The 20609-nt window shown below is 43.1% G+C and overlaps 1 protein-coding gene across 1 annotated transcript in view; it reads left to right on the forward strand.

Moving 5' to 3' along the window:
• Positions 1 to 2264: 2264 nt before the first annotated feature.
• The window catches only part of STK31 (serine/threonine kinase 31), a gene marked incomplete at its 5' end in the record, with an annotated part of 64160 nt that continues 45815 nt past the window's right edge, over positions 2265 to 20609 (forward strand). Inside the window, 4 exons of the mRNA XM_080665215.1 lie at positions 2265 to 2323; positions 4303 to 4349; positions 4438 to 4490; positions 11601 to 11699. Coding sequence (XP_080521341.1) covers positions 2265 to 2323; positions 4303 to 4349; positions 4438 to 4490; positions 11601 to 11699 — 258 coding nt within the window. The remainder of the gene's footprint in view (positions 2324 to 4302; positions 4350 to 4437; positions 4491 to 11600; positions 11700 to 20609) is intronic.

Genomic DNA, 20609 nt, shown 5'->3' on the forward strand with positions numbered 1-20609 from the left:
GCAGCTTCCCTGCTTTTGCTAGAGGAGAGCAGCCTGTGCTTGCCTGGAGGTCCTGCAGAGACTTTAAGGCACTTGCATTGTAAGGTGACACTGGTCTTCCTCCATAGCCACCCCTGCCACCTCTCATTCACTTCAAACTGATAACTAGGATCAGGTCTCAGCATACCCTAGGTGGGGACATTCAGTCCTTCCTATAGGACGGGTAGGGAATGTCCAGCTCCCAGGCCATATAAGACCCGAGAAATCATTTGGTCTGGCCGTGCCAAGGCATTAGGGGTGAGTTAATTAAATGTTTGACTAAATGTAGCAGGCTAATTTTTAAGATGATAATTTTGTATGGCCCACAAATGATGTGATAAATATCCAAATGGCCCTTGGCAGAAAAAAAAGGTTCCTCCCTCCTGCTTTAGGATCCATTAAAATCTGAAGGAATTGCAGGTTCTGGTTAAAATGTATTGGCAGGAAATATGTCTAGGGGTAGATCTCGAGGGAGTTGGATCGAGGGATGGAGGGCTTTCTAGGAGAGAGTGACGTGGATATTCATATGTAAAGAAATAATGCTTTGCATCTTACATAAAAGTCAACTCAAAAAAGATTTTAAGTCTAAATGTAAAACCTAAACATGTAAAACTTCTAGAAAATAGAGGAGAAACCTTTTGTATTCTGGGTTAGCCAGAGACTTCTTAGAAACAAGACAAAAGCATGATCCATAAAAGACAAAAATGGTAAGTTGTATTTCATCAAAGGCTCTTTGAAATACCCTATTTTAGAGAATGAAAAGTCAAATTGGGAGAAAATCTTTGCAAATCTAAAGAACTGCAAAACTCAACAAGAAAACAAACAGGAAAAATTTTGGACACTTCACCTAAGAAGCTATATAGATAGAAAATAAATGACACTCAATATTTTTAGTCAATTCAATTAAAAGCACAAAAAGATACCACTATACATAAAATGTCTAAACTTAAAAATACTGATCATGAAAAATGATGGTGAGGATATAGAACAACTACAATTCTTGAACACTGTTGGTGGGGATATAAAAATACTAAAACTACTTTGTAAAACAGCCTATCAGTTTCCTGAGAAGTTAAACACACTCAACTATATGACCCCACTTTTCTACTCCTATATATCAACCCAACAGAAACCAAAATATTTGCCCATACAAATACTTGCACCTGATTGTCCATAGCAGCTTTATTTGAAACAATCCCAAACTAGATACAATCTAAATGTCCCTCAAAAGTAGATAAATTATATTGTAATCATTCAATGGAATAGTACTTAGCAATGAGTAGCAACAAACTATTCATACAGGTGACAAAATAGATGACTCTCAAGAAAATTATGCTGAATGAAAGAAACCAGAGAAAACGTATGTACTGTATGATTTCATTAACATAGAATTATAGAAAATGCAAACTAATGTATGGTGACAGAAAGCAGAATCTGCCACTTGGGGTAGGTAGGAGAGCCAAATAGGAGAGGATACTATTTTGGGGGTAAATGAAATGATTATCATCTTGATTAGGAGGATGATTTCAACAGTGTATACATGTTAGGTTTACTCAAATTGTGCATTTTCAATACCTGCAGCTTGTTAATTATACCTCAATCAAGGAATTAGTGGAGATAATTTTAACTGTCGTACAAGGTTTGCCACAAACTGTATTATGTGTATATAACCAGACACCTGTCCTAAACTATATTAATTCCCCTCCTTTCCTTCTGCGCCCCCCCCCCCCCACTCCCCGCAAGCGGTGGAAAAAGCCGCAACACAAGAGAGAAATCGAGAATACTTGTGAAGCTACGAATCTGAAAACATTTTTATGCACCAAGGTCATTTTCTCCTTTTCCTCTTGTAAAACGAATGTTGGCATTTTTCTAATTTCACTGTTTTAAAATTGGAATCAGCGCGAACAAATTAGGAAAGAGCACAAAATTCACGCCACTACTTGACAGTCTTCGATGTCTTGCGAAAGGAACCTGCCTTTACCCGCAGATGCGAGGTAACTCCCCCATATCTCCCCCACTTCCCATCTCCCCCCGCATCTCCCACCCCACCCTCCCCCCAACCCCCTGCACCCCCCCACTCCCCTGCACCCCCCCCCAACAACCCTTTCCCCCCTCCCCCCGCAACCCCGCTGCACGCAGTCCCTGCGCAGGGCTCTCCCTCGGCGTCTGCGTGGCCCCGCTCAGCGTGCCCTGCGGGGCCCCAAGCCTCAGCGGCCACGTGAGCACGTGAGCCTACCGGGAGCGGGATGGCGCAGGGCGGTGTGCGCAGGCGCCACTTGGAGCCCCAGCGGCCGAGGGTCGCGCGGTAAGTCTGCGCGTGCGCCACGGGGACGGTGAGCCGTAGTGGCGGGAGAGGGCTGCGGGCCCAGCATGTGGGGCTGGGAACACGCTCCTAGGGACTGTGCCGCGGAAAGTGTGAGGTCAGTAGTCGTCCTTCGGGTAGGTGCGCTGGTGGTCGCTTCCAGGACCACAGCGTGGCCCCTGGGTGCCGGTTAGGCCTCCGAGAGGGCGCGGCCCACCTCCTGGCCTTCCCTCGCCCTCGAGCCGCCGACCCGCTTGCGAGGGTGCGGCCCCCAGTCCCGGGCCCAGAGGCGAAACCTGCTTGCAAATACCTCTGGCCGAGGGTTCTCGGTGAAGACGGTGGAATTCTCTCTTCTGTGCCATTTAAACTTCAAAATCTCTCGAAATAGTTGTCGAGGAGCGACCTGGACTCACTCCAAATCATCTGGAGATTTGCGAGTGCCCACTTGGTAACCCAGGTTTGCAGAAAAGTCGTTTTGACCCACCCCCCACACCTTAAATTAAGATTTAAAACGATTCTAGAAAAAGCTTCTTAGGTGTCTGGTGGGATTTCCAAAGCCAACATTTTCATTTTTACTAAATTGAAGTCACGGTGTCTGTCCTTAAACTGATTCCAGCTTGGTTTTATATTTTTGCTCAATTTAAATATTAACTGTTGACCAATATTAGAGGAAGGATCCTTGTTTTGGAAAGGTTTTGATGCTGCTTAGTGTATGTGAAAAAAAGTTTTTAAAGCTGTAACAAAAATTAGGAGACTAAAATTAAAAAAATTCTCCCCGCCTCCCCCCCCCCCCCCCGACAGAGTTAACTTTTACCTCTTTCAGAGAACATTTTTTTTTAAAAATTTATTTTATTGATTTCTTACAGAGAGAGGAAGGGAGAGGGATAGAGAGTCAGAAACATCGATGAGAGAGAAACATCGATCAGCTGCCTCCTGCACACCCCCCACTGGGGATGTGCCCACAACCAAGGTACTGTGCCCTCAACCGGAATCGAACCTGGGACCCTTCAGTCCGCAGGCCGACGCTCTATCCACTGAGCCAAACCGGTTTCGGCATTTCAGAGAACATTTTAAACTTCAGTATAGTTAGATAACTTTAAAATCTCTTAAATATATACTTTCAGTTTTCTTTAAAGGACTAACATTTATGCATGTGAAGTGCAATATCTTAGTGTATTAAGTGTAAAATTATAGAGCAGTAGGTATTTATTTTGAAATATTTTGCAGTTGGCAAAGTTTGTTATGTAATAAAAATTATTTTAATCCTCACCCGAGGATGTCTTTATTGATTATTTAGAGAGGGAGGAAGGTGGGGGCGGGGAGAGGAGGAGAGAGGAGAGAAACATGGATGGGTTGCCTCCTGTAACCGGGGATCGAACCCTCAACCTTTTGGTGTACAAGTCGATGCTTCAACAAATTGAGCCTCCCAGCCAGGGTTGAAAATTATTTTTTAAATAATGGGCAAAATTTGATTCTTTTTGCAAGTCTCTAATTGCAAGGTATCTTCAAAAGCAGAAGCCACTGTACCTTTTAAATAAAATTGATTACCAGTCTGAGGCATTTGTTCTCTATATATTTGTAGTGTCTCTTCTTGTTTAAATTATAGAAGGCCTGCTCTTGTTTTGGGAGGACATCAATTAATTTAAAAGAATATGCACATTGTTATGAGGTATTGATTTATGTAACTGATCACAACGTGCATGAATTATCCACTTTGGTGTAAATTTGTAAGTTTTGCTGGAGAGATAATTTCAAAGATGGCGTTTGTATATGGTGAAATTGGAAAATACAGTATACTGAAAACAAATAAAATAATTATTGAACAAATATTTTTGAGGTCTTTTTAAATACAGAGTTGAATTTTGATAACTTTATTTAGTGCAAAACATATTTGTAGGAATTTGAACATTAGGTTTAGTCTTTTTTTTCACTGCTAATGGACAGATTATTAGAACCTAATTCAAGATATTGCATTGTTTTAGTTTTTCAGGCATTGTCCAAATGGATGAAGATATACATTACAATAAAGGTACTTACACTAAAAATTATTTTTGGATGTAAAAGTTAGATGATCTTCATTAATTTCTAATTTTCTTCGCATTGTGATTTGGTTTTAGTTGAAGATGTGGTTGGAAGTCATGTGGAAGATGCAGTAACATTTTGGGCCCAGGTAAATAGCAGCCTGGTTGATTTTCTTTCCCATCCTTCCTCCACTAACACAGGTCCTCCCCAACAAAAACAAAAATAAAAATCCCAGAATATATCATTGTCATTCTCAGTTTCTAATTTTTATTGACAATCATTTAACACAAGGCATTATTAGAAGACAAATGGCTACAGCTGGAGCTTAATACCTGAGTTCTGAGTTGAATGTTCATAATATACTAAGTATAAGCAAACAAGAGTGTAATCATGGTTCAGAATTACATTGAATCTAACACCAGTGATCTAGGCTGCATAAATTACTGAAGATGCTGAGAAATTTTTATTTGTGAAGTTACAGCTCCATCTAGCGATATTTTATAAGATTGTTTCTTGAAAGATAATGTCCTTTTTTTCTAATGGCTTAATTTTGAATTTGATTTACAATATCTTTATCATTGCAAAATTGAAAGCAGTAATGAAGTACTAGTAAGTTTCTATTTACTAGTAAGGCTTCAAGTCAGATACGTTTATTCAGGTTTAAATAAAAAGCCCGGCACCAAAATGCATGTGTTCCTGAATTTAAGATGGTGAATCCCTCTAATGAACATAAGTACTCACTTTTAATTTTGTGAACTACACATGAAGGGAAGGGAACGACATTTCTCTGTACTTCCTACAGCATGAGAAGTCCTTTTTAAAAAAAAATATATTTTATTGATTTTTACAGAGAGGAAGGGAAAGGGATAGAGAGTTAGAAATATGGATGAGAGAGAAACATCGATCAGCTGCCTCCTGCACACCCCCTGCTGGGGATGTGCCCACAACCAGGGTACATGCCCTTGACCGGAATCAAACCTGGGACCCTTCAGTCCGCAGGTCGGACGCTCTATCCACTGAGCCAAACCAGTTAGGGCAAGAAGTCCTTTTTTTGTGTGGGTGGAGTGAATTGGCAATGTGGGAAATAGAATTTATGAGAAGAAAAGTTATAGAAGAATCTGGTTAACCCAGAGTTCTTTTTTTTCTTTAAATAAATATTTCTTGTTCAGATTATTACAGGTGTTCCTCTTTTTTTCCCCCATAGCTTCCCTCCACCTGATTCCCCACCCCACCCCATGCCCTTACCCCCCGCCACTGTCTTCATCCATAGGTGTAAGCTTTTTGTCCAATCTCTTCCCGCACCCCTCACACCCCCTCCCCCCTGAGAATTGTCAGTCCACTCCCTTTCTATGTCCCTGATTCTATTATATTCACCACTCCATTCTGTTCTTCACATTTTTTATTCACTTGATTTTTAGATTCACTTGTTGGTAGGTATGTTTTTGATGTCACTTTGTTGTTCATAATTTTTATCTTTACCTTTTTCTTCTTCTTCCTCTTCTTAAAGAATACCCTTCAGCATTTCATGTAATCCTGGTTTGGTGGTGATGAACTCCTTTAGCTTTTTCTTGTCTGTGAAGCTCTTTATCTGACCTTCAATTCTGAATGATAGCTTTGCTGGGTAGAGTAATCTTGGTTGTAGGTCTTGCTGTTCATCACTTTGAATATTTCTTGCCACTCCCTTCTGGCCTGCATAGTTTCTGTTGAGAAATCAGCTGACAGTCGTATGGGTGCTCCCTTGTAGGTAACTAACCGTTTTTCTCTTGCTGCTTTCAAGATTCTCTCTTTGTCTTTTGCCCTTGGCATTTTAATTATGATGTGTCTTGGTGTGGTCCTCTTTGGATTCCTCTTGTATGGGGTTCTGTGTGCTTCCTGAACTTGTAAGTCTATTTCTTTCACCAGGTAGGGAAAGTTTTCTGTCATTATTTCTTCTAATAGGTTTTCAATATTTTGCTCTCTCTCTTCTTCTGGCACCCCAAAAATTCGGATGTTCGTATGCTTAAAGTTGTCCCAGAGGCTCCTTACACTATCTTCATATTTTTGGATTTTTTCTTTTTGTTTTTCCGGTTGGGTGTTTTTTGTTTCCTCATATTTCAGATCTTTGGTTTGATTCTTGGGGTAAGCTGATCTACAGTTGAGTTTCTGTATATTCTTTTTTTTTAAAAATATATTTTATTGATATTTTACAGAGAGGAAGGGAGAGGGATAGAGAGCTAGAAACATCGATGAGAGAGAAACATCGATCAGCTGCCTCCTGCACACCTCCCACTGGGGATGTGCCCGCAGCCAAGGTACATGCCCCTGACCGGAATCGAACCCGGGACCCTTCAGTCCGCAGGCCGACGCTCTATCCACTGAGCCAAACCGGTTTTGGCTCTGTATATTCTTTATTTCAGACAGTGTATGCTTAATTTCTGACTGGTCCTTTTCCATTTTTTTGGTATTCTCATTAAGATCCTTAAAGGTCTCACTAAGTTCCTCAGCGGTTTTTAGAAGATTCTTGAGTAACCTTATAAACGTGGTTCTGAACTCTATGTCGTCCAGTAGTTTGCTTTCTTCCATTTCTCTCATTCGTGACATGTTTCTTGGTCTCCGCATTTTGCTGCTTCCTTGTGTTGATGGAGTGGCTTTGTGTGGTAGGTGACCTATAGGGGCCAGTAGCTCAGCCTCCCCAATCACTTGAGGTGGACACCTTTGGTACACCCCTTTGTGGGCTGAGTGCAAAGTCTTGGTGTAGTTAAGCCTTGATTGCTGTTGGTACACTGGGAGGAATTGACCTCCAGGCCAATTGGCTGTGAGGACCCGCTGTGTCTATAATGGAAGAACTGCTGCGCTGGAGACACGCTTATGGTGCAGGACTTGTTTCAGTGGGGCTTTGGTGCTCACTGAGTCTGCCTCTTGAATGTGTCATTTATGGATGTGAGGAGTTGAAATTTGGTGTCTCACTCTGACCACTAGGTACACTGGCTTCTGGATCTCCAGTGGGGTGCAGGTCAGCTACTGTCTGAGGCCACCCAGCAGGCGGTATAGCGAGAACTACAGTTTTCTCCTCTTTGCTTGGGGTTTGGAGGTTTTGGAGCTGTCTGACCCGGGCTGCAAGTTTGCTAGGTTAAGCTGCAATAGGGCAGACCATTCATATGCTAAAGCCGCTGCTTGGAGCTTGGGTGGGTTTGTAGGTTGTGCGGGGCGGGGTCTCAGGGCGTCACTAGGCTAGGGCGTGGCAAACAGCGATGGCTGCCAGAAGTCGGCTCTGCGTCTCCGACCGTGTCCCCGCGTCCTGCGCCCCAGCACAGTAAACAATTATTCCTGCGTGCAGCCCTGCAAGCAAGCCTCCCTCACTTTCCGACCCCATGGCAGACAGTCCAGCTTCTCCCCGTAGGAGTTTGGGTCCCCTGCGTCTCCCCAGAAACTGGAGTTCGGAGTAATCGGGAACTTATCTCCCTTCGGGTTGAAAACAGCAGTGCTCCCGATTAGCGCGTCTCCGTACCTCAGCTTTTCCGCACTTCTGCACCCCTCAATGCTGTTTGCTCTTTCCTTCTAGTTGTAGAACTTCCACTCAGCCAGCTTTCCCGTGGTTCTGGGTGATAGACGTTTTGTCTTTTAGTTGTAGTTTTGAAATTGTTTTGAGAGGCAGCAGTTTAGGTGTTTACCTACGCCGTCATCTTGGATCCTCTCTCTAACCCAGAGTTTTTAAGTCTGTATAGAAAACATATTGGAGAAGGAAAACTTGTGGCAGATTTGTCTCTGTATTTTCTAAAGTGTCCACATGTTCTGGTTCTATGCCCTTTGTATTAATAGCATCTGTGTCACTCTCAACAGTGTCCCCCGTTGAATGATAAGTTAGGTTTAAGCTCATTATATAGGAACAACATTTATTTAAGATTTTCTAAACCAGTGCTATCCAGTAGAATAATATGAACCATATGAATAATTTATTTATTTTTTTAAAAACTGTCTTTTTTTTTTCCAAGTATATTTTATTGATTTTTTTACAGAGAGGAAGGGAGAAGGATAGAGAGTTAGAAACATCGATGAGAGAGAAACATCGATCAGCTGCCTCCTGAACACCGCCTACTGGGGTTGTGCCTGCAACCAAGGTACATGCCCTTGACTGGAATCGAACCCGGGATCCTTCAGTCCACAGGAGGACGCTCTATCCACTGAGCCAAACTAGTCACGGCCACATGGCTTCTCAAATTGGTAGTAATATTGCAGAAGTGAAGTATCCTGTTCAGTGCATCATATTGGGAATTCATGATATTGATATATCTCATTATTGATGACAGTAACCTTGATCCATTTGGTTATGGTTATAACTGCTAAGTTTCTTTACTGTAAAGTTACTATTTTTCCTTTTGCAGTTAATAAATGTTTTAGAGGGAGCTACATTGAAACTAATTTTGTTTCTCTTCAATGTTGCACCCATAAATTTTATTATTTATTAATATGGTGCTTACCAAATGATGATTTTCTATTTCATTCCTTCTACATTTATTAATTGGAATTCTGTAAGGAAGAGTTGTCTGTTCTCCACCATTTATTTGATGATTTATATTACTGTGGACAGTGGGTATCCTATCTAATAAAAGCATAAAATGCAAATTGACCATCACTCCAAACCACAAGATGGCCACCCCATGTGGTCAAAGATAGCTGCCCCCATGTGGACACAAGATGTCTGCCACAAGATGGCCAGCAGGAGAGGCAGTTGTGGGTGATCAGGCCAGCAGGGGAGGGCAGTTGGGAGGGACCCAGCCTGCAAGGGAGGGCAGTTGTGGGCGATCAGGCCTGCAGGGGAGGGCAGTTGGGAGCGACCAGGCCTGCAAGGGAGGACAGTTGTGGGGGACCCAGGCCTGCAGGGGAGGGCAGTTGGGGGGAACCAGGCCAGGAGGGTAAAGCAGTTAGGGGCAACCAGGCTGGCAGGAGAGGGCAGTTAGGGGTGACAGGGCCAGAAGGGGAGGGCAGTTGCAGGGGACCAGGCCTGCAGGGGAGGGCAGTTGGGAGGGACAAGGCCTGCAGGGGAGGGAAGTTGGGGGGAACCAGGCCTGCAGGGGAGGGAAGTTGGGGGGGACCAGGCCGGCAGGGGAGGGCAGTTCGGGGCAACCAGGCTGGCAGGGGAGGGCAGTTAGGGGTGACCAGGCCGGCAGGGGAGGGCAGTTAGGGGCAATTGGGCCGGCAGGGGAGCAGTTAGGCATCGATCAGGCTGGCAGGCAGAAGCGGTTAAGGGCAATCAGGCAGGCAGGCAGGCGAGTGGTTGGGAGCCAGCAGTCCCAGATTGGAGAGGGTGTAGGCTGGGCTGAGGGACACACACACACACCCATGCACGAATTTCGTGCACTGGGCCTCTAGTGTGTGTGTGTGTGTGTGTGTGTATATATATATATATGTGTGTATATATATGTACTCCATGGGATATAATCCAATACTATATTTATTTTATAATTTAATTTGTTGCAGCTTCAGCCATTAGGAGATTGTTCACATTCATTGGCTATTGCATCCTTTAAATATATACTCATTCTTTTTTTTTGAGCATTTATTTACTTTCTGGCCCCGCCAGATATTACAGGATTGCCTTTTATTTCCCTTTTCTAGCCCTGGAATCAACCTCTTTCCAAGGAACACTGGTTCCTTTTATTGGAGAATGGTGTTTAGAAATCAAAATGTCCTTATTGCTACTGGAGTGTCATTGCTTCTAGGCCCTCTCAGCAGACAGAGCTAGAAAAGATATCTTATATAATAAAAGCCCAACGATGGAAACAGTGGAACGACCAGAGACCAGAATGACCACGGCCCCTTGCCCTGGCCAGCCCCACTTCCCAGCAGGGATCCCCACCCTGATCGGGGGCGGGGCCGGCCTGCAAACTGCTTGTGGCCCCTTGCCCTGGCTGGTCTTGTCCCCCAGTGGGGACCCCCACCCTGATCCAGGGCCCCCATCAGGGCAGGCTGGCTGGCCCCCACCCATGCAGTGGGCCTCTATCCTATATAATAAAAGGGTAATATGCAAATTGACTCTTAACGGCAGAATGACCAGAGTGACCGCTCGACCAGTCACTATGAGGCATGCTGATCACCTCTCCGTCTTTTTCCCTGGCCGGCAGGCTCCGATTACCCAATGGTGGGTGGGGAACTGGGGGTGGGTGGTGCCAGGCCAAGGCCCCTGCCCCCCACACTGAGGGCAACCCACAGAGGGCAACCCACAGTGAGGACGGGGCTGGCGAGAGGGCAGGAATGGCCTACCTCTTGGTCCCTTCCCCCAGCCATCAGGCTCCGATGGCGAATGGAGAACCGGGGTGGGTGGCGTCGGGGAGCAGGGCCAGCGAGCGGGCAAAACGGCTGACCTCTCGGTTCCTCCCCTCGGCCGGCAGGCTCTGATCACCTGATGGCGAAAGGGGAACCGGGGGTGGGTGGCAGCAGGGGGCAGAGCCAGCTGCAGGCAGCCAGGGAAGATGGCGCGGATCGCAGGCCAGGCCTAGGGACTACCCATGCATGAATTTCGTGCGCCGGGCCTCTAGTATATGTATAAGAATCCACTCATATACACATGTATATTTCTCTTTATCTCTGTATGTCTCTTTCATATATGTACATACATAAAAAACATAATGCACACACATGCACCAATAACATGTATATTATGAGTTCATTCTGATACCTTCCAGTTCTAGTCTAATGCTGTAGATATATTTAGCCTTCCTTATTTGTAATTTCTTTCTTCCTGCTCTCATTATTTACAGTATATTTACTTATTTGTTCAATCCTAGTATATACCTAATTTCAAACTGTTATCCCAAGAATCTATAAGAAATGAATTTACTAACTAGATTACAGTAATTGTGTACAGGGAAATGTATACTTTTGAAATTATGTTTGCATGTTTCCTTTACACAACAACAAATATGTGAGAAGACTTAAGTCATTAGACCAAAATATGGTATCCACTTTGAGCAATTAAAGTTTGATTTAAAGTAAAATCCAGAGACAATTGTTTATAAAGTTACCTCTTCATATTAATAATGTTTGGTATCTTGGTTTGAATTCCAAGTAATTTGAACTCATTGGGAAGTAAACATTTTCTATAGCCTAGTCCCATTTTTTACAAAGAACTCATTTGAATTATGAAAAACTGACGTAAGAATTTGATTTAATTTCCAGTGCTCCAAAATATTTTAAGTATTATGCTTAGTAGAACGCTTAATTGGATAACACTATCAAATAATATTTTACTGAATCATACTATATCTGTTCTTCCTTCTAGAGTATCAGTAGAAATGAGGATATTATGAAGATTGGTTGCTCACTGTCTGAAGTTTGTCCTCATGCCAATTCAGTTTTTGGGAATCTTGATCTAAAGAAGGTGAGTCATATTCTTTGATATCGTTACTCCATCTGTCATGTTAATCTTTCCTATATCTTAAATTTTGTAGTTTTTGAAAATTTTGATATATTTGAAAGGAAGAGGCAAAATTTTAGAATATGTATAAACTGTAGTCATAGTAAGTTTTTTCTTTCAAAATACTTACGGACTGTCTGCTATGTGCCAGGCACTGTGTTAAGCATTGAGTATACACTGGTGAACAAAATAGAGTCCTTGTGTGAAATTTAAGGAGGCACTTATGCAAGTGCAGAGTTGGTACCTCAGAGTGAGTGAGTGCCTCTTTAAATTTTGTGTGTTGGGTGCCTTGCTTAGTTAAATGAGAGGTATATGTCTGTATTTTAATATGGAATTAGATGCAAAATAGCATATGTAAAATTAGCTCATTTGTGTAAAAAATGTATAAACATATCCTAGTGTATATGGAGCATTAGTGTAAAAGTAAAATTATTTTCAAGAGGCTCATGTTGAAGAGGGTTGGGAAGGAAGTCTTATTCTTTACCTTTTTCAATATACTTTGATTTTCTTCTAATAATATGCCTCTATAGTTTTATTTTAAAATTATTAAACCCCAATAGCATATATAAAAATGTGTGAAAAGAAGAAATTTACAAGGAAGGAAACAGTGTAGCTTGGAGTTGAGCATCAGAATGGAGAAGGAAATGCAATTTGTAAAGTTTTTAGTTTTTTTAAAGCATCCTTGTAGTCTATGACTATGTTTGATAGTGTTAAAAATTAGACACAGCTGCTTTTCTTCTGTTGAATGCAAAATCAACTACTTGCTTAACAAAAAATTTAAACAAACTTCAATAATAGACTTATAAATGATTACTCAGTCATCTCTGATTATCCATGAATGGATTATACTTTGTAAATTTTCTTTAGTGATTGAGTGGCTCTCTCCTCACCATGTAAGCAGGTCATGAGCTGTGAATAGTTGAGTTGGAGAGAAGCTTGGAACCGGGCACAGTGGGACTATGTTTAAAGACAAATAAATCTGTTTGGGATAGACTTGTATTTATGATAACTTCAGGTTCCTCAAATTGGTTGGGTCCCAGCTCTATTCCTGGATACAAAGTGTCCCCGCCTTTACCTAGACTGGGTTGCAATGACATACCATTTCTGTCACCTGCCTTATATCCAATTGTTTATTTTATTAGTATAACTAGGGGCCCAGTGGACAAATTCGTGCACCTTGAAAGGAACCGTGGACCGTGAGGCTGCAGTGGGCACAGGGGTGGGTCTTGGCCTATCCTCCACACCCCTACCTGGTCCCTCCTGCCGCAGCCCCCAGTTCCTTGTCTGCTGGCAGCCCTGCTCCCGCCGCCATCGCTCCCATGTGCTGAGGGCACTGGCCTGGCCCCGCTCACACCTGCTGACTGCAATTGGGGCTGGCGCCAGCAATGGATGCGAGTGGTGGCTGCTGCCCTAATTACCTCTCAGGAGCAGGGGGAGGTGGAGAAGCCCTCAGGGGTGATTGGGGCCTGCAGCTGCCCCTCGCATCCGCTGATGGCTCTGAGCGATTGAGGCCGGGCGCCAGCAGTGGGTGCGAGCAGTAGCTCCGGAGCTGGCAGTGGGTGCGAGTAGGGCTGGTGCTGGCAGCAGGTGCGAGCGCTGGGTAGGACCGTGGCGCAGGGGAGCAAAGAATTTTCAGTAACCGCCACAGGCTCGCCCCAATGACAGCAACTGGTGCCCTGCCTTGGTCTGGTGACCCCGCTCACCTCCTCCACCATAACCCCATGGTCGATGCCTGCCATGTTCCGCGTGCGCCCCCTGGTGGTCAGTGCATGTCACAGCAACTGGTTGTTTGGTTGTTCCACCATTCGGTCTATTTGTGTATTAGGGTTTTATATATATAGATAGATTACAAAGTCTTAACTAAAGATAATGTGACCTTTTGTAGAGTTTGGAATTGAATAAGACTGTAGATTATCAGCTATTTTTGCTACTAAGTCTGTTTGCTTGTTGGAAAATTAAGTGAGATGGTTGGGAGAGGGTACCATGCCATGTGTGCCCTCTCTTGCCTTCCAGTTGAATGTTAGCTGAGGGGACCACAGTCAAGTGCTAATTGAACACACCTATTCTTTGTAGCTTTTGCTTTGGTAGATATCCATGTGTCTCAATTGACTTGTACTTTGTTGCCTTGTGAAATTAAGAATTTTAAGTTTCACACGGTTTATCCCTTTTGCTTTAAAATCTGTGAATTTGTCCTAGTTCAGAGTGATACACTGAAAATTAGTCTTACTCTGTCACTCAACCTTTTTTTCATTATGCCCTTCTAAAGCATTTTTCTCCTAATGGTTCTCTTTCCTCCAAGACATTTAAACATTACAGATATACTATAGAGCTATTTATGCTGTTAGGTAGGGTTGAACTTTGGAGGGCTACAAACCATTGTAATATCTATAATGCCTCCCCACACCCCAAGAACCAGTTTTAACTTCCTTGGGGATATTTTCCCCATTGAGAATGAATGAGTTAAAGTGGCTTTCTGTGCCATGCCTGCACAAAGGGTTCGGCGAGCCTGAGGGAGGGCGGCGAAGGATGTAGAAGAGACAGACAAAGAGAATAAGCTGGGTCTAGGTGGATCTCCTGTGCCTGGCTAAGGCCACTGAGAAAGATCCAGAAGGTAAGCTGATGCTTTATTTTATAGTCAGAGATAAGGTAGTGGTCAACACAGTTACAATGTTGTTGTGAGTTTCACTTGTTTTGGCAGCACTTGCTGCACCTCCCACAGCCCATTAGCTACCCAGGAAGGCTCTAGGGAGGGTCATAGGGTCAAGCTTAATTATGCTAAGAGAGCTGTGCCCTCTAAGCTGGGACTTGTTTGTGGCTTTGCTAACAGGTCAGTCCCAGGCTTAATCCTATAGCCACTCCCTACAGTTTTCAACCGGGAGTGATTTTGTATTCTTCATTCCAAGGAGACTTGGGCAGTATCTGGAGACCTTTTAGGTTGTCACAACTGAGGGGGTGTTACTGGTATCTTGTAGGTAGAGGCCAGGGGGATGTTGTTAAACATCCTGCAATGGACAGGACAGCCAACACCCCCCTGCCCTTACCCTGCAAAGAATTATCCTGTCTCAAATGTCAGTGGTGCTGAGTTGAGAAATTGACTTAAAATATGTAAATTTTTCTCTTTGTTCTTTTATTAAACACTAGAGGCCCGGTGCATGACATTTGTGCACTGGGTGGGCGGGGGGCGGGGGTGGCGGGTGGGTTCCTCAGCCTGGCCTGCGCCCTTTCGCAGTCTGGGAGCTCTTGGTGGATGTTTGACTGATGGCTTAGACCTGCTCCAGGCCTAAGCCATTAGTCAGAAATCCTTAGCACTACCATGGAAGCTGGTCACTGTGCTCGCCAGCCATCAGCCTGGCTTGTGGCTAAGCGGTGCTCCCCCTGTGGGAGCGCATTGACCACCAGGGGGCAGCTCCTGCATTGAGTTTCTGCCCCCTGGTGATCAGTGTGCGTCATAGCGACTGGTCATTCTGCCATTTGGTCGATTTGCATATTGCCCTTTTATTATATAGGAGGATAATTAAATTAAAATACTAATTTAAAATAAATGATAGTTTGGTGTTAAGTATATTACCTGATTTAATTTTATCTACTCAATAGCTCTAAACTTCTTATCTTTACTAATAAAAGGGTAATATGCTAATTAGACTGACGTCTTTCCAGATGTCCTTCCAGATGAAGCTGGGGCTGGAGCGAAGCCCAGGTCCCGGGTGCCTGTCGCTGGCCAGAAGGAAACAGCCTGGGTCCCGGGTGCTGGAGGGAAGCCGGTGCCGGCAGCTGGGGGAAGGAAGGCCTACTCTTGCATGAATTTTCGTGCATCGGGCCTCTAGTCTATATATATGAAAGCCTAAGTGACTCAACGACCGATGCACAGGACCAGGCTCCCTCCTGTCTGGATCAGGCCTGTGGGGATCGGGCTCCCTCCTGTCTGGATCAGGCTCCCTCCTGTCTGGATCAGGCCTGTGGGGATCGGGCTCCCTCCTGTCTGGATCAGGCTCCCTCCTGTCTGGATCAGGCCTGTGGGGATCGGGCTCCCTCCTATTTGGATCAGGCTCCCTCCTGTCTGGATCAGGCCTGTGGGGATCAGGCTCCCTCCTGTCTGGATCAGGCTCCCTCCTGTCTGGATCAGGCCTGCGGGGGTTGGGCTCCCTCCTATTTGGATCAGGCTCCCTCCTGTCTGGGTCAGGTCTGTGGGGATCGGGCTCCCTCCTATTTGGATCAGGCTCCCTCCTGTCTGGGTCAGGCCCGTGGGGATCGGGCTCCCTCCTATTTGGATCAGGCTCCCTCCTGTCTGGATCAGGCCTGTGGGGATCAGGCTCCCTCCTGTCTGGATCAGGCTCCCTCCTGTCTGGATCAGGCCTGCGGGGGTTGGGCTCCCTCTTGTCTGATTGGACCGAAACCGGCTATCTGACATCCCTTGAGGGGCCCTGGATTGCAAGAGGGCACAGGCCATGCTGAGGAACCCACGTGCACTGGGCCTCTAGTATACAAAATAAAAAGTAGAAAAACCATTCTTGGGAAAAACCATTCTTGGCTGGTATGACATACGGATCTCATCATAATTAAGAATTAGATTAAGTGGCATGTGCTTGGAATATTTGTGTTTAAAGAGCAATTAGTTGTGTCAGTTACGTCTTCTTATATTAAAACAGCATGATTTCAAGTCTTTGATGCTTGTTCATTTTTTTTACTAAAGTATAGTTGATGTACAATCAATATTAGTTTCAGATGTACAACATAGACATTTAACGTTTTTGCTTATGAAGTGATCACCATTAAGTCTAGTAACCATCTGTCACTGTATAAAGTTACAATATTATTGACTATATTTCCTATGCTGTACATTACATCCCCATGATTTATTTATTTTATAACTGGAAGTTTGTACTTCCTAGTTCCTTTCACCCTTTTTGCCCATTCCCTGACCCCTGCAACTATCAATTTGTTCTCTGTATCTGTGAGTCTGTTCCTGGTTGGTTTGTTTGGATTTTTAGATTTCACATATAAGTAAAATTATAGGTATTGGTCGTTTTCTGACACTTCATTTCTTTGTTAAATATGTTTTTTGTTGATTTTAGAAAGAGGGAGAGAGAGGCAGAGAGAGGGAGAAACATCAACGATGAGAATCATTGATTGGCTGCCTCCTGCACGTCCCCTAGTGGAGACTACAATCTGGGCATGTGCCCTAACTGGGAATCGAACTGTGATTTCCTGGTTCATGGGTCAGTGCTCAACCACTGAGCCACCAGTGGCCAGGCTGTCTGACTTATTTCACTTGGTGTAGTACCCTCTAGGTTCATCATTGCTGTTGGCACATAGCAAGATTTCATTTTTTATGGCTTAGTAATATCCCATTGTATATATATGTACCATATCGTCCTTATCTGTTCATATATCAGTGGATACCGAGGTTGTTTCCCTTTATTGGCTTTTGTAAATAATGCTCCAATGAACATGATGCCTTTATCTCCAAAGAATATGAAAACACTAATTTGACCGCCTTTTTCTGTTGTCTGTTTTTTATCTTTCCTCCCCTCCCCAATGCCACCCCTTTTCTTTGAAAGGCAGAATAGCATAATGGACTCTGTAGTCATATATCTTAAGTTTGAATCCTTGTTCTGCTGCTAACTAGCTTATGACTTCAGCTGTATAATGGTGAAACACAGTTCCTGCCTGTTCAGGTTGTTTTAAGGATAAAATAAGGTATAAATAAAGTATTTATTGACATGTAGTTAAGTGGTAACCACTATCTTACTCTACTTAACATGCTTTGATTAATTAAAATTCCAAATAATTGTACTTTCTTTTTCTCTTTGTAGATTTATGGTGGATTATTTTCTGAAGATAAATGCTGGTACAGATGCAAAATACTGAAACTCATCAGTGATGAAAAGGCAGGAATAAATGTTCAATTTTTTTCTCCCTAAGGAATATTTATTCTGGTTCTAAAATCTGATGCTTATTTAACCCTTCATTGCTTATTCATAGTGGTAATAAGATCTGGTTCAGGGAGTTTTTAAATGGTTTAAAACATGCATTTTTTATTTTTTTTAACCTAGTGAATATAAAAGAAATGAATTGTTTAAAAAAAAATCCAGGTCAGATTCAGGAACATTCTTCTGAATTTATGTTGTCATATAATCACTTTAGATTGTCCAAGAATAGATTAAATAATTTTTTATCTTTTTGTATATCTCAGTTCTTAATAATTATGTTTGATTTTTGCTGAGAAACTTTGAAAAGTTCATTCTATTAAGATTAAGTAGGAAAATAAACATTTTATTGGTCCTGAAGTTATGTTTATTTCTTAGTTCATGTGCATATTGTTAATGAAGATTGGCTTGAAGCTTTCTCCTGTTTTTGTTAAATGTAATGAATTTTCTTTGTGTTTAGCTATATATAAAGTGCACTTTGTAAGCTGTGTAAATGCATCTCTGTGGGCTTTCCTATATTATTTTTTTCAATGGTGGTTTTCCTGGATTTAAAATATTTTATAATATGTATATATATATATTTTTAAATTTAATAAATCTTTATTGTTCAGATTATTGCAATTGTTCCTCTTTTTTCCTCCATAGCTCCCCTCCACCCGGTTCCCACCACACCTTCTGCCCTTACCCTCTCCCCCCGTCCTCATCCATAGGTGTACGATTTTTGTCCAGTCTCTTCTCACACCCCTCACACTCCTTTCCCCCCGAGAATTGTCAGTTCACTCCCTTTCTATGCCCCTGATTCTATTATATTCACCAGATTATTCTGTTCCTCAGGTTTTTAATTCACTTGATTTTTAAATTCACTTGTTGATAGGTATGTATTTGTTGTTCATAATTTTTATCTTTACCTTTTTCTTCTTCTTCCTCTTCTTAAAGAATACCTTTCAGCTTTTCATATAATACTGGTGGTGATGAACTCCTTTAGCTTTTTCTTATCTGTGAAGCTCTTTATCTGCCCTTCAATTCTGAACGATAGCTTTGCTGGGTAGTGTAATCTTGGTTGTAGGTTCTTGCTATTCATCACTTTGAATATTTCTTGCCACTCCCTTCTGGCCTGCATAGTTTCTGTTGAGAAATCAGCTGACAGTCATATGGGTGCTCCCTTGTAGGTAACTAACTGTTTTTCTCTTGCTGTTTTTAATATTCTCTCTTTGTCTTTTGCTCTTGGCATTTTAATTATGATGTGTCTTGGTGTGGTCCTCTATGGATTGCTTTTGCTTGGGGTTCTCTGCACTTCCTGGACTTGTAAGTCTATTTCTTTCACCAGGTGGGGGAAGTTTTCTGTCATTATTTCTTCAAATAGGTTTTCAGTATCTTGCTCTCTCTCTTCTTCTGGCACGCGCATAATTCTGATGTTGGTACACTTGAAGTTGTCCCAGAGGCTCCTTACACTGTCTTCATATTTTTGGATTCTTTTTTCTTTTTGCTTTTCCTGTTGAGTGTTTTTTGCTTCTTTGTATTTCAAATCTTTGACTTGATTCTTGGGATCCGCTAGTCTGCTGTTAGATCTCTGTATAATATTTTTTATTTCAGTCAGTGTATGCTTAATTTCTAGTTGGTCCTTTTTCATATCCTCGAGGGTCTCGCTAAATTTATCAGCCTTTTCTAGAAAACTCTTTAAAAACCTATTAACCATGGTTTTGAATTCTATATCTAGTCGTTTGCTTTCCTCCATTTCTTTCATTTGTGATGTTTCTTTGTCTCTGCTTTTTGGCTGCTTCCCTGAGTTGATAGAGTGGCTTTGTGTGCGAGGTGTCCTATAGGGCCCAGTGGCTCAGCCTCCCCAGTTACCTGAGGTGGACACTGTTGGTGCACCCCTTTGTGGGCTGTGTGCACAGTCGTGTTGTAGTTAAGCCTTGATTGTTGTTGGTATCACTGGGAGGAATTGACCTCCAGGCCAATTGGCTGTGAGGATCAGCTGTGTCTACGCTGGGAGAACTCCTGTGCTGGAGACACCCTTATGAGACAAGACTTGCAAAAGCCTCTGTGCTCAGCTTGAATGGGGTGGAGTCTCAGGGCGGAGCAGATAGCATTGGTTTCCCGTCAGCCCTGCCCTAATAGGCCCGTGTCTCAGTGTAATCGCTGCAAGCACCTCTGAGAGAAATCCGCCCTCAAGTTCTGCCTGCTGCCACAGTCCAGTTTCTCCCCGAATGAGTCTGGGTCCCCAGAGTCTCACCCGGAACTGGAGTTCAGCGCAGTTGGGAGCTTTTGTCTCCCTCCCGCTTGAGAAAGCCAGCTGCGCACTCAGTTGCCAGTCCTCTCCACGCGCGCGTCTGTCTCAGTACCTCTGCCTCCTGCAGCTCCTCTGAGCCTCAGTGTGCTTTTCTCTTTCCTTCTAGTTGTAGAATTTCCACTCAGCCAGCCTTCTTCTGGTTCTGGATGATGTCCATTTTGTCTTTTAGTTGTAGTTTTGAAATTGTTGTGCGAGGCAGCAGTTTAGGTGTTTACCTATGCCGCCATCTTGGTTTTCTAATATGTATATTTTATAAATATTTTTCTTTTTTAAAAAAATATATTTTATTGATTTTTTACAGAGAGGAAGGAAGAAGGATAGAGAGTTGGAAACATCGATGAGAGAGAGACATTGATCAGCTGCCTCCTGCACACCCCCTACTGGGGTTGTGCCCACAACCAAGGTACATGCCCTTGACCGGAATCGAACCTGGGACCCTTTAGTCCACAGGCCGACGCTCTATCCACTGAGCCAAACCGGTTAGGGCTAAATATTTTTCTTGTAACAAGGAAATGCTAAGATTAAACAATTTGAGTAATGTTTCAAATATCTTTTTAAAAATCTCACATTTTATTACTGTCAAAAATAATGATTCATCTTAATGAAATAGACCTTTCTAATAGAGCTTTTCCCCATAATTTGACAACTGACAAC

This window comes from Plecotus auritus, assembly GCF_963455305.1.
Source record: "Plecotus auritus genome assembly, chromosome: 4".
Classification (NCBI taxonomy): Eukaryota; Metazoa; Chordata; class Mammalia; order Chiroptera; family Vespertilionidae; genus Plecotus; species Plecotus auritus.